The following is a 12,708-nucleotide window of genomic DNA, read 5'->3' as shown; positions in this document are numbered from 1 at the left end:
ACCTGGGGATAACGTCAATAGTTCTTCCCTACAAAAGAAAGAGTCAAAAAGTGATTTCTAATGATCAGTTATATTCATAGAAGAGTGCTTTGCTCAATCATCATCAGAGCAGTGTCCTTCAGAAGCAGATCACCCGACATACTGAGGCCCATAAGCTGACATTATGTAGAATGACACAATTTGGAACACTGAGTCCCAAATTGGAGAAGTGGCCTCAGGTACCCATTCTTAACACTGGATTATCTCAACTTGATAACACCTTGCAATTGAAAGTTTAGTTTTTTCTAAGGGAGTCTCTAAGGAAACAAACTCTTTTTAGGTGCAGTCCTCATGTTCATCAGCAAATGACCAACAGAAAATGAACCCATTTAAATCTATGGAGGAGACTCCACATTTCATAATGTCCTATCAGGACTTTTTGTAAATTGCTTTTTATATTTCATTATTATATATGTACTGATATTTTTTCTCTTTTAACTCTGATTGTCCTTTGTGCATATATATAATATGGATTCTTTTTCATCGTGAGGGATTTTATGCCTCTTCTTTGCCATGGAGAAGGGGTTTCTGACATCCTCACCCTTGCTGAGTTGCTGACTGCAGTTGCACTCTTTGGGGGAGGGAGGATGATTTTGGTTTGAGGAAATGACCAGCGGTAGAGTGACTGTATTTGTGCAATAAGGCAGCAACCACATACCTAATCCTACACGACCCCATTAATTGGATGCAGAGGTAAATAAAATTGGAATATTAAATCATCAACTACTATCATAAATAAACAAATAATAGTTTATTTATTTATTAAATATCAGAATGGAGTTTGGTGGGAAAGTCATGGGATGAGTAGATGGGAGGTGATGAGTGGTAGATACATTCAAAATGCATTGTGCACTTTTAGAAAATGTTTTCTATATTTGAAGAGCAACGTCCTACCCATTCAAAACATTTTCTCATTCCAAAGTATCATGGGACGTCAACTTTCATCTCTCTGCCTCTATAGGCATTACCGATATTCTTGCCTAATTCTAGAATGGTCTTTGACCTCTTGGCTTAGCACAGTAACTTTGACCCTTGCGTATGCTGTAGCAAGGCACACAGTACAATGAATCCCTTCATCTACTGCAGGTCATTCATGCAGTTCGGCTTTCTGATTTTAATTCTTTGTGCTATTCATACATCATGGGAGGAACAAAGTCAATTCAGTTGCCTGTGTAACTTCGAAGATGTGGTCAAGTATCTTTGAAAGAAGTTAAGGCCTTCTACATGTGCCTTAGTAATGAGCCATGGTTCTATGATTCCCCACCCTCATGAAACCTTGTAATATCTTGCTGTAAAATGTAACCATATCTATGAGACTTGTACTGTTTCCACTGGAGGAAAGTGGTGCCACCCCACGAGTTCCAATAAAGTTTACTGAAAGCCAAAGTTGAACTTTATTACCTGTGATTTAGTAGTGATGTGTATTACTTCTTGAGAAAAAAAGTCTATTTAAGACATATAAATTTATAACATAAGTATGTCACTTAATTATTTTAAACACTTAGGCTTTTCTTTCAAATTATTTTTGTTCCTTAAACAACTTTGAATAACCTTAAAATAATATATCAAAGAGAATATTCATAATTTGCAGGTATTTTCTCTCATTATTAGATAGCATTTCAGAGAATGTTAACAAATACTAACAATTTATTAAAACCAGTACTTAAAATAAACACAACTTTGAACTATCAGAAGGAGTAAGGGGCAATGTTAGGGAAATGTTAGCATTATTGTCTAAGCTGAAGGGTAGGAAGGAGAAGTGAGAAATGTCTTCTGCATGTGACACGACTGGTCCACATACGCACTCACCTCAGCTCTGGTTACCTGGACAACACCTGAACAAGATTAACTTATTGAAAATTGGCGCGTAGTGGGGAGACTGGAAAGTAAGGTAACTGAGCTGTTGTCTAAACTAAACCACTACCCTACATGCTAGCATCATTTGTAATGGGAGGTACACTGTGTGCTTCCAAAGAAGAAACATAAACCTTAACCAAGCTACAAAAACTATGATTTATAATAGTGTCCAGGTTGAAAGATATGTATGTACTGCTGTGACATAAATATTGTGGGGTAACTAACAGAATCTGATTTGACTTAAGATGCAAATCCCTGCGATGGAACCCATACTGCTTGGCTGACCAAGAACTAGAGACTAAAGATATGGATAAGACAGCCAGGGTAAAGCTAATACTACTTAGTTCTGCTAAAGAAACAGTAATAAAATGATTCCTATTGACCTGAGAGACTCAGATCATTGTCTTGCTCAACCATCATCAGAGAAGCTTCCTCCTGAAGCAGACCACAGATCCCAAGACATCCTGAGACTCACAGCCAGACCTTATGCAGAGGGAGAACCTTTGAATACTTAGTCCTAAATTGGCAAAGCAGCCTTATGCACCCATTCATAACCTAGGATTGATAACCTACAATTGATAACCTCTTGCAAATGAACGTTTAGTTTTCTCCAAGACAGTTTCTAGGTAAACAAACTACTCTTAAGTGCAGTCCTCATGTTCAGAACAGAAGGCCAATAGAAAATGAACACATTTACATCTGTAGAGGCTTCTGGTCTCATAATGTCCTATCAGGACTTTTTTTGTATACTTTTTAAATTTCATTATTTTTATATAATAATTTTTCTCTTTGTACTCTATAAGTCCATGTTGTATACATTTTGGATTCCAGGTTAATTAATGTTTTCATGGGAATCCCATGCGTCTTTGTTTTTTATGCCTTTTCTTAGCTGCAGAGAAGGAGTTTCTTATGTCCTCTCCCTAGCTGAAATGCTGACTTCTGGGGAGGGAGAGAATCATTTTGGTTTCAGAATGTGACCAGTGGTAGACTGGCTGTCCTTGTGCCCTCCGTCACTAGCCACATAACTATTCCTACAGGATCCATATTTATTGAATGCAAGGTGTAAAAAAATAGTGATAATTATAATCAATTATTAAAATGAAGAAACAAAAAAAGTAAATACCAGGAGGGAGAGTGTTTGGGACATCAGGGATGAATAGATGGGAGGTGATAAGGGGTGGATACAATCAAAACACATTGTATACTTGTAGAAAATGTTTTCTTCAATTGAAGAGCACATTCCTACCCATTAAAAACTGTCTTCCCGGGGTTGGGGATTTAGCTCAGTGGTAGAGGGCTTGCCTAGCAAGCGCAAGGCCCTGGGTTCTGCCCCCAGCTCTGAAAACAAAAAACAAAAAAAATGTCTTCCCAAGTCCCTGGAGTCAAAATTTGAGCTTTCTGTCTGCACAGATCTATTCATTAAGGGAATTCTTGACTAATTCTAGACTCTTGTTTAGCCTCTTGGCTAACACAGTAACATTCACCCTTGCAAATTATAATTTGAATTAGCCTTCAATTAATCTGTTCTTATATTATTGAAGAAATGAGAAAGTATTTCGGAGGTAGGTAAGGCATTCTACATGTGCCACAGAAATATGCCACAGTTCTATGACATCACACCCTTGCTAAACTTGAAATTTATGTGTATAAAAGTATACACAATTCAATGTGAACTGAATTGTTACCACGGGGCTGAAGTGGTCCCACTCCTCAGGCTTAGTTTGAAGTTTACTGAAAGGTAATGGTGAGTGTTATTACATGTGCTTTAGTAGTCATGTGGGTACATCTTTTAAAAATGACTAAGATTTTACCAGTCATAATTTAAGCATGACATTTAATAATTTTTAATGCTTATGTTTAACTTTTTAAAATTATTTTTGTACCATAGAAAACTTTGACCAAAATGAAAACAAACAATAACAATGTATTAAAACCAATATTTAAACACAAAATGGAAAAGATCAGAAAGAATAAAAAGGTGATATCTCAGGGGAGGGAGAAGGCTGGGTGTGGGGCTGGAATTGCTGCTGGACTGAAGTGAGGGGCTGAGCACCCTGGGCAGGGGCAGTAGGACAGATACAGGGCAGACACACAAGATGTGACAGGGCCATTCTCTGAATAGTTGGCCCACTGTAGCAAGTAGGAAGTTATTGAAAGATACATTGTATCTACAGACAAACTGAGACACAAGTTCAACAGCTGCTATCATGTGTGCTGTCTGTGCTGCTGCTGCCACATCTGGTTGCAACTACTCATGCTTCACAGAAAGTTCTGGAGGTTTTGTGCCCTCCAGCTCTGATGCACAAGTTGGTTCTGGCTCCAGAGTGGCTCTTGTCCTGCTGTTGTACACCCATGCAATCTGTGGATCTGAGGATGTGTGTCTCCCCAGATCTGAGCCTTGCTCATCCTTGGATGGGAATCCTTGGCTTGATTGTCCTGCATGAGAGTCATGAACCTATTGACCTGGACACTAAGATCTAAGTGTGCCATGCACACGTCAAAATAGGCCTTTATATATTTCAGTATGAATAGTTCCGAGGGTTCACAATAGTCCTCAGTGTTCTTGTTCATCCATGTTTCCAGGAAGCTACAGAGGGCGTTATTTATTTGTTCATCCTCTTCACAATGAGGGCTGAAGTTAGCATACCTAGAGAAGACCAGAGAGAATGTCACCTGTAAAGTCCCAGGCCCCTCACCTCAAACTGGCAGTTCTGGCTGCTCTCAGAATTATGAGTTCACCTGTACACCGTCCGTGCTTTCACTGTAACTGTGCAAAGGTTGAACACGTGCATCTCTACCTAGACAACTCTGTGTTCACATGGTCCCCTGTATTATGCTTCATAGATCTCCACTTTTGATACATCTCTATTGGATATTCCAATATTTCCTAAACCTCCATTACAAATAAAAGAAGTGCATTCACCAAGTCCTCAGAAATATCGATTGAAGGATAAAGTGCTTTTTCAAGGTGGAGGTGACAGCGACATCCATTTTAGAGCATTGGCATTGGACAGCCGTATCACTTGGACCAAGCATGGGAGAAAAAATTTCTTAATGCATGTTACTGGGTCCTGACAGTGATGTACAGAATAAATAGTTGGACACACACACACACACACACACACACACACACACACACACACACACAGAGAGAGAGAGAGAGAGAGAGAGACAGAGAGACAGAGAGAAAGAGAGAGAGAAAGAGAGAGAGAAAGAGAGAGTGACAAAGACAGAGACAGAGAGAGACAGAGAGACAGAGACAGAACGGAGAGAGACAGAGAGAGACAGAGAGACAGACAGACAGAAAGAGAAAGAGACAGACAGAGAGAGACAGAGACAGAGAGAGAGACAGATAGGGAGAGACAGAGAGAGAAAGAGAGAGAGACAGAGAGAGAGGGACAGACAGAAAGAGAAAGACAGACAGAGAGAGACAGAGACAGAGAGAGACAGATAGGGAGAGACAGAGAGAGAAAGAGAGAGAGAGACAGAGAGAGGGAGGGACAGACAAAGAGACAGAGAGAGAGACATGAAGAGATACAGGAAGAGTGACACAGAGTGAGAAAGACAGAGAGACAGAGACAGAGACAGAAACAGAAAGACCCAGGATCAACAGAAGAATGTGAGAACTATGGGCTTTGAAATTGGCACTCACCTCAGGAACAGCTGGTCCAGTACCAGTAGGGGGGTGTCAAATCTTTGGTATATGATCGAAAAGGCAGGGACATAGAAGGTGTCCCCTTCCTGCAGAGAAGGCCCCAGCTTGTTCCCTAGCTTAACCACAGCCTCTGTACTAATGCTGGAGTCTCTATAGGGCTCGCTCAGGTCCTGTGCTGCAGAATCATTCTCACTCTGAGGAAAGATCAAGGCAAAAGTTTCAAAAGGTCACTGGTCTACAACATTCTGATTGGATCTACTTATTACAAATTTTCCTGAATTATTACTCTGCTAAAAATGGAGAAAAACCCGAGCAGTTACCTTGTCTGTGTGCTCCTGGCTTTGACTGCTCTTGGTTGATGATCTTCCCTTTCGGGAAAATGGCCACAGGCGTCGAAGACAAGAGCGAACCCTGTGCCTCCAGACACCACCGTGGCCTTCCCTGTTGTCTTTCTTGAGGCCTGAGCCTCGAGTAGTCCGAAGACAGCAAGAGAACATCCTTCCCTCTCAACTGTCTCTGGCAAGTGAGCCTGCAGGCCTTGCTCTAACCAGTGTGTTGCCTGGTTACCAAGGTTCTGTATTGTTAGGTCATTTTGAAGAGGGTGGTTCCATCACTGTCCCTTCATCAACAGAACTTTCCTTAAAGGCTCCCATGCCCCCTGCCATTTCCTAGGTACACAAATCAACATAGGTAGATATCAGTTTTGCAAGCTGAGTCTCTCCTTTTGAGCAGCATCTGTAACCATACTCATAAATTCAGCCCTAATTATCCAAATTTACTATAAACAAACCCTAGGCTGGTCTCCTTGCATTTACATGACCTTGTATGTGTTCTATGTTAAATGAGATCACACGCATGCCTATGACAGCAGCAGCCCCACAATGTCAGTGTGCCTGCCTAGGAATTGTCTTTCACAGAGTCGGTTTCTACCATGATGATCATTTTAGGGCTTAAGCCAGTAGCTTTACAGCCCTTTGTGAACCTCTGACCTAGGAACATCCAACAGCTTACAAAATTGAAGCTGGCCCCCTAGCACTCTTTCAGAGGGGATTCATCCTCCATTGCTCCTTATTTGAATTCCAGCTTGAGTCCTTGATCTGATTCTCTCTAATGGTCGATTATGACCTGGCATCTGCAAGAAAACTTTCTCTTTCCTTAGTAGCTTTTAGTCCTGGTGCTTTTCAAACCAACCAAATGAAACCTGAACAGAACACACCACACTTTCTCTGTCCCCATCGTGTGTTATGTGGCAGCTAATCTCTTCTCTAATTTCTAATCTTTCCTTCATCTCTAACTCTATACTCTGTTTTCTTTTTCTGCTCTTCTCAGTGATATTTGTTCCAAAGTCATTCACTGTTTATACCTTGGTCATCTCCCTCATTCAACTTGAGTGTCTGGGTCACAGTTTAGCAAGCCAGTGATGTGAGGGGTCAATATCATGTGCATGAGTTCAGACTTCCCTGCTACTCCACAGTGGTGGGCGGTGTTATAATAAATTACTATGTTGTCTCCCTTGCCCAATGAATTAGAGTTGAGTTCATTGCTCCTTTACTCTTCCCTCTGATGTTTACTTAGTTTCTTTTATTTCAATTCCCAGAGTTTGTTCAGGATCTCATGCATGTTCATATGCATGTGCACGGTTATGCCTCAGGGTACATGTGCGGATGGCATTGCATGATAGCTTTGTTATATGTGTTAGGTTTATTTGTGCATGTTCATCCAAGAAAGTACGAGGGAGTGCTTACATGCATACATGCTAGCATACATTTGCATCTGTGGGTGTGTGTCCGTGTGTTTTTTCCTTTTTGGAGGGGAATGTGTGTGTGTGTGTATGTGGGGGGGGGTTATGTGTGTTTTGGTAGAATGTACCACTCTTTATGGGTTAAGGGAAAAGTTAGAATTCCTTAAAATGACTTGGTACACAAAGAAACCTGGGAACTAACTCTCCCTTCAATGGAACCTTGTTCCACATCATGATCTTGAGCTGTATCCTCTGGTAGACAAAATAAAACACAATAGATAAACCCTGGGACGCTCAAGCAGGCAAGTTGTTGAATCTATCGGTAATGGGAACAGGGACATCTAATTTCAGGGGATTCGTCTGTGAAGATGCCAATTCCACTTGATGAGTTGGAAATTATCAAGACATGAAAAGCCTGTATAGGGAAGGATTATGTGACATGAGGATTATGTTTCAAGCGTCTAGGAGTCTGATCATGTCATGAAAGTTAGCCACACAACTCCCATAGCTGCCATAATATAGATATGAATCAAGTAGACTCACCACCACACTAGAATTAATAATATAACTGTGATAGAAAAGCTGAGGAAGAGTAATTATACCACTGACCCAGTGAGATTAGGAATCAAAACATTGACTGTAAGTCAGAAAGTTCTGTAGAACAGTATAGCGTCAACAAAATGTGGACATCCAAGATGACTGACTTCTTCTTCATTGTGTTTACTACATGACACTTGGTAGTTTAACACAAATGACTGGTAAAGCTTTTCTCTATCAGTAGCTGCTCAACAGCCCCTTCTTCCTGCTGCTTTTGAACCTGAATTTCAATTCCTGATCAACATGTGCTATTTTGCTATGTTTTTTTTATTTTATTTTTTAATGGATACTTTTTGTGTTTACATTTCAAATATTATCTGCTTTACCCCCTTACCCATATCCTCTTCCCAACCCCCCTCTTCTCTGAGGATGCTCCCACTCCCACCCACCCACTCCACCCTCAACACCCTGGCATTATCCTACATTGGGGAACAGAGTCTTCACAGGACCAAGGGCTTTTACTCTTTATGATACTGGACAATGTCTTCCTCTGCTACATGTGTGGCTGTAGTCCTGGGACCCTCCAGGTGTCCTGATTGATGGTGGTTCGGTCCCTGGGAGGTCTGACGGGATGTGTTTGTTTGATATTGTTGTTCTTCTTATGAGGTTACAAACCCTTCTGCTCCTTCAGTCTTTTTTCTTACTCCTCCATTGTATTCCCCTTGTTCAGTCCAATGATTAGCTGCAACCATCCTCATGTGTGTCAGTTGAGTTCCAGCAGAGCCTCTTAGGAGTCAGCCATACCTGGCTCCTTCAGCTAGCACTTCTTGGAATCAGCAATAGTGCCTGAGTTTGGAGGCTGCACATGGGATATATCCCCAGGTGAGGCAGTCTCTGGAAGACCTTCTCTTCAGTCCATCTTCACTCTTTGTTTCTGTAGTTCCTGCCCTGAGTATTTTGTTCTCCCTTTTAAGAAGGAATGAAGCATTCATATTTTGGTCTTCCTTCTTCTTGAGCTTCATATGATCTGTCAGGTTTTTTTTAGATATTCCAAGCTTTTGGCCTGCTATCCACTTTGCAGCAAGTGTAGACCATGTGTGGTCCTTTGTGACTGGGTTACCTCTCTCAGGTTTGTATTCTCAAGTTCCATCCATTTGCCTAATAATTCCATGTAATCATTGTTTTTAATAGCTGTGTAGTACCCCTGTATGTAAATGCATCAGATTTTCTATATCCATTCCTCTGTTGAAGGACATCTGATTCTTTCCAGCTTTGGTTATTATAAATAAGGATGATATGAACATAGTGCAGCATGTGTCCTTGTTATATGTCAGAGAATCGTTTGGGTGTATGCCTGGGCATGGTATAGCTGGGTTCTCAGTTAGCACTATGTCAAATTTTTTGAGAAACCGGCAGACTGATTTCCAGAATGCATGTACTGGCTTTCAGTTTAACCAATGGTGGAGAAGTCTTCCTATTTCTCCACCCTCTCACCAGCATCTAATGTCACATGACTTTTTGATCATAGCTGTTCTGACTGTGTGGTGGGAGTTGATATCTCAGGTTGTTTTAATCTTCCATTCCCTGATAACTAATGATCTTAAACATTTCATTATTTAATTTATTTATTTATCCATGTATTTATTCATTTTTACACTCTTTTTTTATTCTGCTCAGGTCCAACCCTGGAGGGTTACACACCCATAACCCTTCCCTACATGCCTGTTCTGCCCCCAACCCATCTCCACAAGTATGGCCCCAACTACCCATCCCACAGGACTTCTAAACTTCTTGGGCCTCCAGTCTCCTGAGGATTAGGTGAATCTTCAATGAATGAACTCATACCCAGGAGTCCTCTGTTATACATTGTTGTTGGAGGCCTCATTTCATCCAGTGTATCCTGCCTAGTTGGTGATCCAATGTCTAAGAGATCTCAGGAGTTCAGGTTCATTGAGATTGCTGGCCCTCCTACAGGGTTGAATTCCACCTTAGTTTCCAACAGCTTTTCCCTAATTCATCAGGAGGGGTCAGCACCTTCTGTCCCTTGGTTCGGTACACATTTCTTAGGTGCTTCTCAGCCATTCAGGATTCCTCGACTGAGGATTCTTAATTTATTTTTGAACCCCATTTTTAATAGGATTTTTTAATTTGCTTGGGTCTATTTTCTTGAGTTCTTTGCATATATTAGATAGTAACCGTCTATGAGATATAGGATTGGTAAAGACCTTTTCCCAATATTTTGGTTGACATTTAATCCTATTGATTGTGTAGTTTCCCTTATCGAGGTTTGGCAATTTTATAAGGTCCCATTTGTTGATTCTTGATCTTAAAGCATGAGCCATTGCTGTTCTCTTCAGGAGATTTTCACCTGTGTTTTTGTGTTCAAGGCTCTTCCTCACCTTCCATTAGTTTCAGTTTGTCTCATTTTATGTGGAGGTCTTTGATCCACTAGAGCTCTGTACAAGGAGATAAGAATGGGTCAATTTGCATTCTTTGCCATGCTGACCTCCAGTTGAAACAGCACCATATGCTAAAAATGCTGTCTTTCTTCCTTTGGATAGTTTTAGGTCCTTTGTGAAAGATCAAGTGACCATAGGTGTATGGGTTCATTTCTGGGTCTTCAGTCCTATTCTATTGATCCACCTGCCTGTCTCTGTACCAATATCATGAAGTTTTTGTCAGGATTTTTTTTTTGTAATACATCTTTAGGTCAGGAAGGTTGAATTCCCCAGAATTCTTTTATTGTTTAGAATACTTGATGAAGTCCTAAGTTCTTCTTTCCTTTTCCAAATGAATTTGCAAATTGCTCTTTCTAGTTCAGTGAAGAATTGATTTCTAATTTTAAGGGGGATTCCTTTTTATCTGTAGATGGCTTTGGGCAAGATGGCCTTTCCTACAGTAATCCTCCCAATCCATGAGCCTGGGAGATTTTTCCATCTTCTGGAATCTTCTTTGAATTCTTTCTTCAAAGACTTGAAGTTCTTGTGATAAAGATCTTTCACTTGTTTGATTAGAGCCACACCAAGGTGTTTTATAGATATTTATGGCTATGGTGAAGTGTATCGTTTCCCTAATTTTTTTCTCGTCCTGTTTATCCTTGAGTAGATAAGGTCTACTGATTTGTTTGCATTAATTTTATATCCAACTACTTTGCTGAAATTGTTTATCAGCTGTAGGAGTATTCTGTTGGAATTGTTGGGGTCACTTAAGTATGCTATCATATAGTCTGCAAATAGTGGTATTTTGACTTCTTCCTGTCCAGTTTGTATCCCTTTGACTCCTTTTGTTGTCTAATTGCTCTGGCTAGGTCTTCAAGAATTATATTTAATAGGTAGGGAGAGAGTGGACAGCCTTGTCTAATTCCTGTTTTCAATAAGGTTATTTCAAGTTTCTCTCAATTAAGTGTGATGTGTCCTGCTGGTTGGCTATATATTGCTTTTACTATGTTGAAGTATGGGCCTTGAATTCTGGCTGATCAGCACATGTTTATGCCACACTTATAAGGCAGTCACCCATATAGACTTTTTGAAAACTGACCATCCAAAAAGAGGGGAGGGAACTAAAGATCATTTAAATAACATTCATAGACACAACCCCTTACTTTTGTGTTCTTGAATGCTTCTTCTGTTCTCCTTCTCCATTTCTTTGTGAATCTGCCAGTTTCTGTGTGTCTTGGTGTGTCTTTGTGTCTCTGTTCTTCTTACTCTGTCTGTCCCTCTGTGTCTCTGACCTGTCTCTCCCTCTCTCCCTCCATCTCTCCCTGACTCCCTCCCTCCCTCCTTCCCTTTTCCCTCACTCCCTCCTTCCCTCCCTTCATTGCTCCCTCCCTCCTTCCCTTCTGACCTCCCTCCTTCCCTTTTCCCTAACTCCCTCCTTCCCTCCCTTCATTGCTGCCTCCCTCCTTCCCTTCTGACCTCCTTTCTTTCCTCCTTGCCTCCCCCTCTCTTTTTTCTGACTCTTCTTTTTCTTTTCACCAGCACTGTCCACATCATGTCTAGCAGTTCCTCCTTCATTCATCTTCAGAATAGGGCATGACTCTCATGTACATTTACCAGCCCTGGCTCTTTAGTTTGCATTAAGATTGGGCACCTCCACTTCTATTCAGGCTAGAGCTTGAAAGCCAGTAAGGGGAGAGGCTCCCATGCAGGCAACAGAGTCAGAGACAGCCCCTGCTCCCAGTATTACGACTTTACAAGTAGATGAATCTACAGAAATGTTGCAAGGTGCTAAGTGCCTAGTTCAGTCAAATGTAGCCTGAAAGATCCCCATGCAGGCTCTGGTGAACTGTTCATTTTCTGTATCCTAAAGGCTCAACTTGGCTGGATATTTTATTTTCATCTTCTGGTGTCCTTTAACACCAGATCCTATGAAATTTTGTGCAACTTTTTATAATGTTTTCCAAGCTCTATTCAATGTCTGGTTGTTTGTTTGTCCTTTTTGTTTCCATAATATTCTATGTGAAGCTTTTCTGATAACAATTGTTTTTGGACCAATCTCTGAGTATATCAGAGTGTTATTAGTAATCATTTCATTGACATAATTTTCTATTCACTAATTTCTAACCTGTCTCTGTGTGCATCTGTGCCTCTGGGCAGTCCAGCCTGGGCAGTAACACTCTCCTGGCATAGGTCTCAAATGTGTCAAGGCATTTATGTGTCTACTTTCACAATTTCTGTGCCACCTTTACTACAGCACATCTCATAAGTGGTACACAATATAGGTGAAATTTTTTGTGGCTCGACTGATATGCTAATCTGTCAACTAGAAGACTTTCTAGTTACAGGAAAAGTCTCAATGTCCCCAACCACTATGATCTGATCTGGAATCACACTTCATAGATTCCTAGAAGTTTCCAGTGTACTAGGTTTCCAGCTTTTCC

At 40.8% G+C, this 12,708-nt stretch overlaps 1 protein-coding gene and 1 long non-coding RNA gene across 3 annotated transcripts in view; one reads left to right on the top strand and one right to left on the bottom strand.

Moving 5' to 3' along the window:
* LOC148000389 (uncharacterized) overlaps positions 1–12,708 on the top strand; it is a 319,504-nt gene that overhangs the window by 41,939 nt on the left and 264,857 nt on the right. The window lies entirely within an intron of this gene.
* LOC134482318 (ral guanine nucleotide dissociation stimulator-like) lies at positions 3,804–6,382 on the bottom strand. The gene is made up of 3 exons (XM_087589296.1): positions 5,872–6,382; positions 5,549–5,745; positions 3,804–4,543 (listed from the first exon to the last, which is right to left on the bottom strand). Exons 1-3 carry the CDS (start codon positions 6,046–6,048, stop codon positions 4,156–4,158), a joined length of 762 nt encoding a protein of 253 aa, XP_087445422.1. The 5' UTR covers positions 6,049–6,382; the 3' UTR covers positions 3,804–4,155.

The sequence above is a fragment of the Rattus norvegicus genome, chromosome 16 (assembly GCF_021556685.1).
Source record: "Rattus norvegicus strain SHRSP/BbbUtx chromosome 16, alternate assembly SHRSP_T2T, whole genome shotgun sequence".
Classification (NCBI taxonomy): domain Eukaryota; kingdom Metazoa; phylum Chordata; class Mammalia; order Rodentia; family Muridae; genus Rattus; species Rattus norvegicus.
This window is presented reverse-complemented; position numbering and strand designations above follow the sequence as displayed.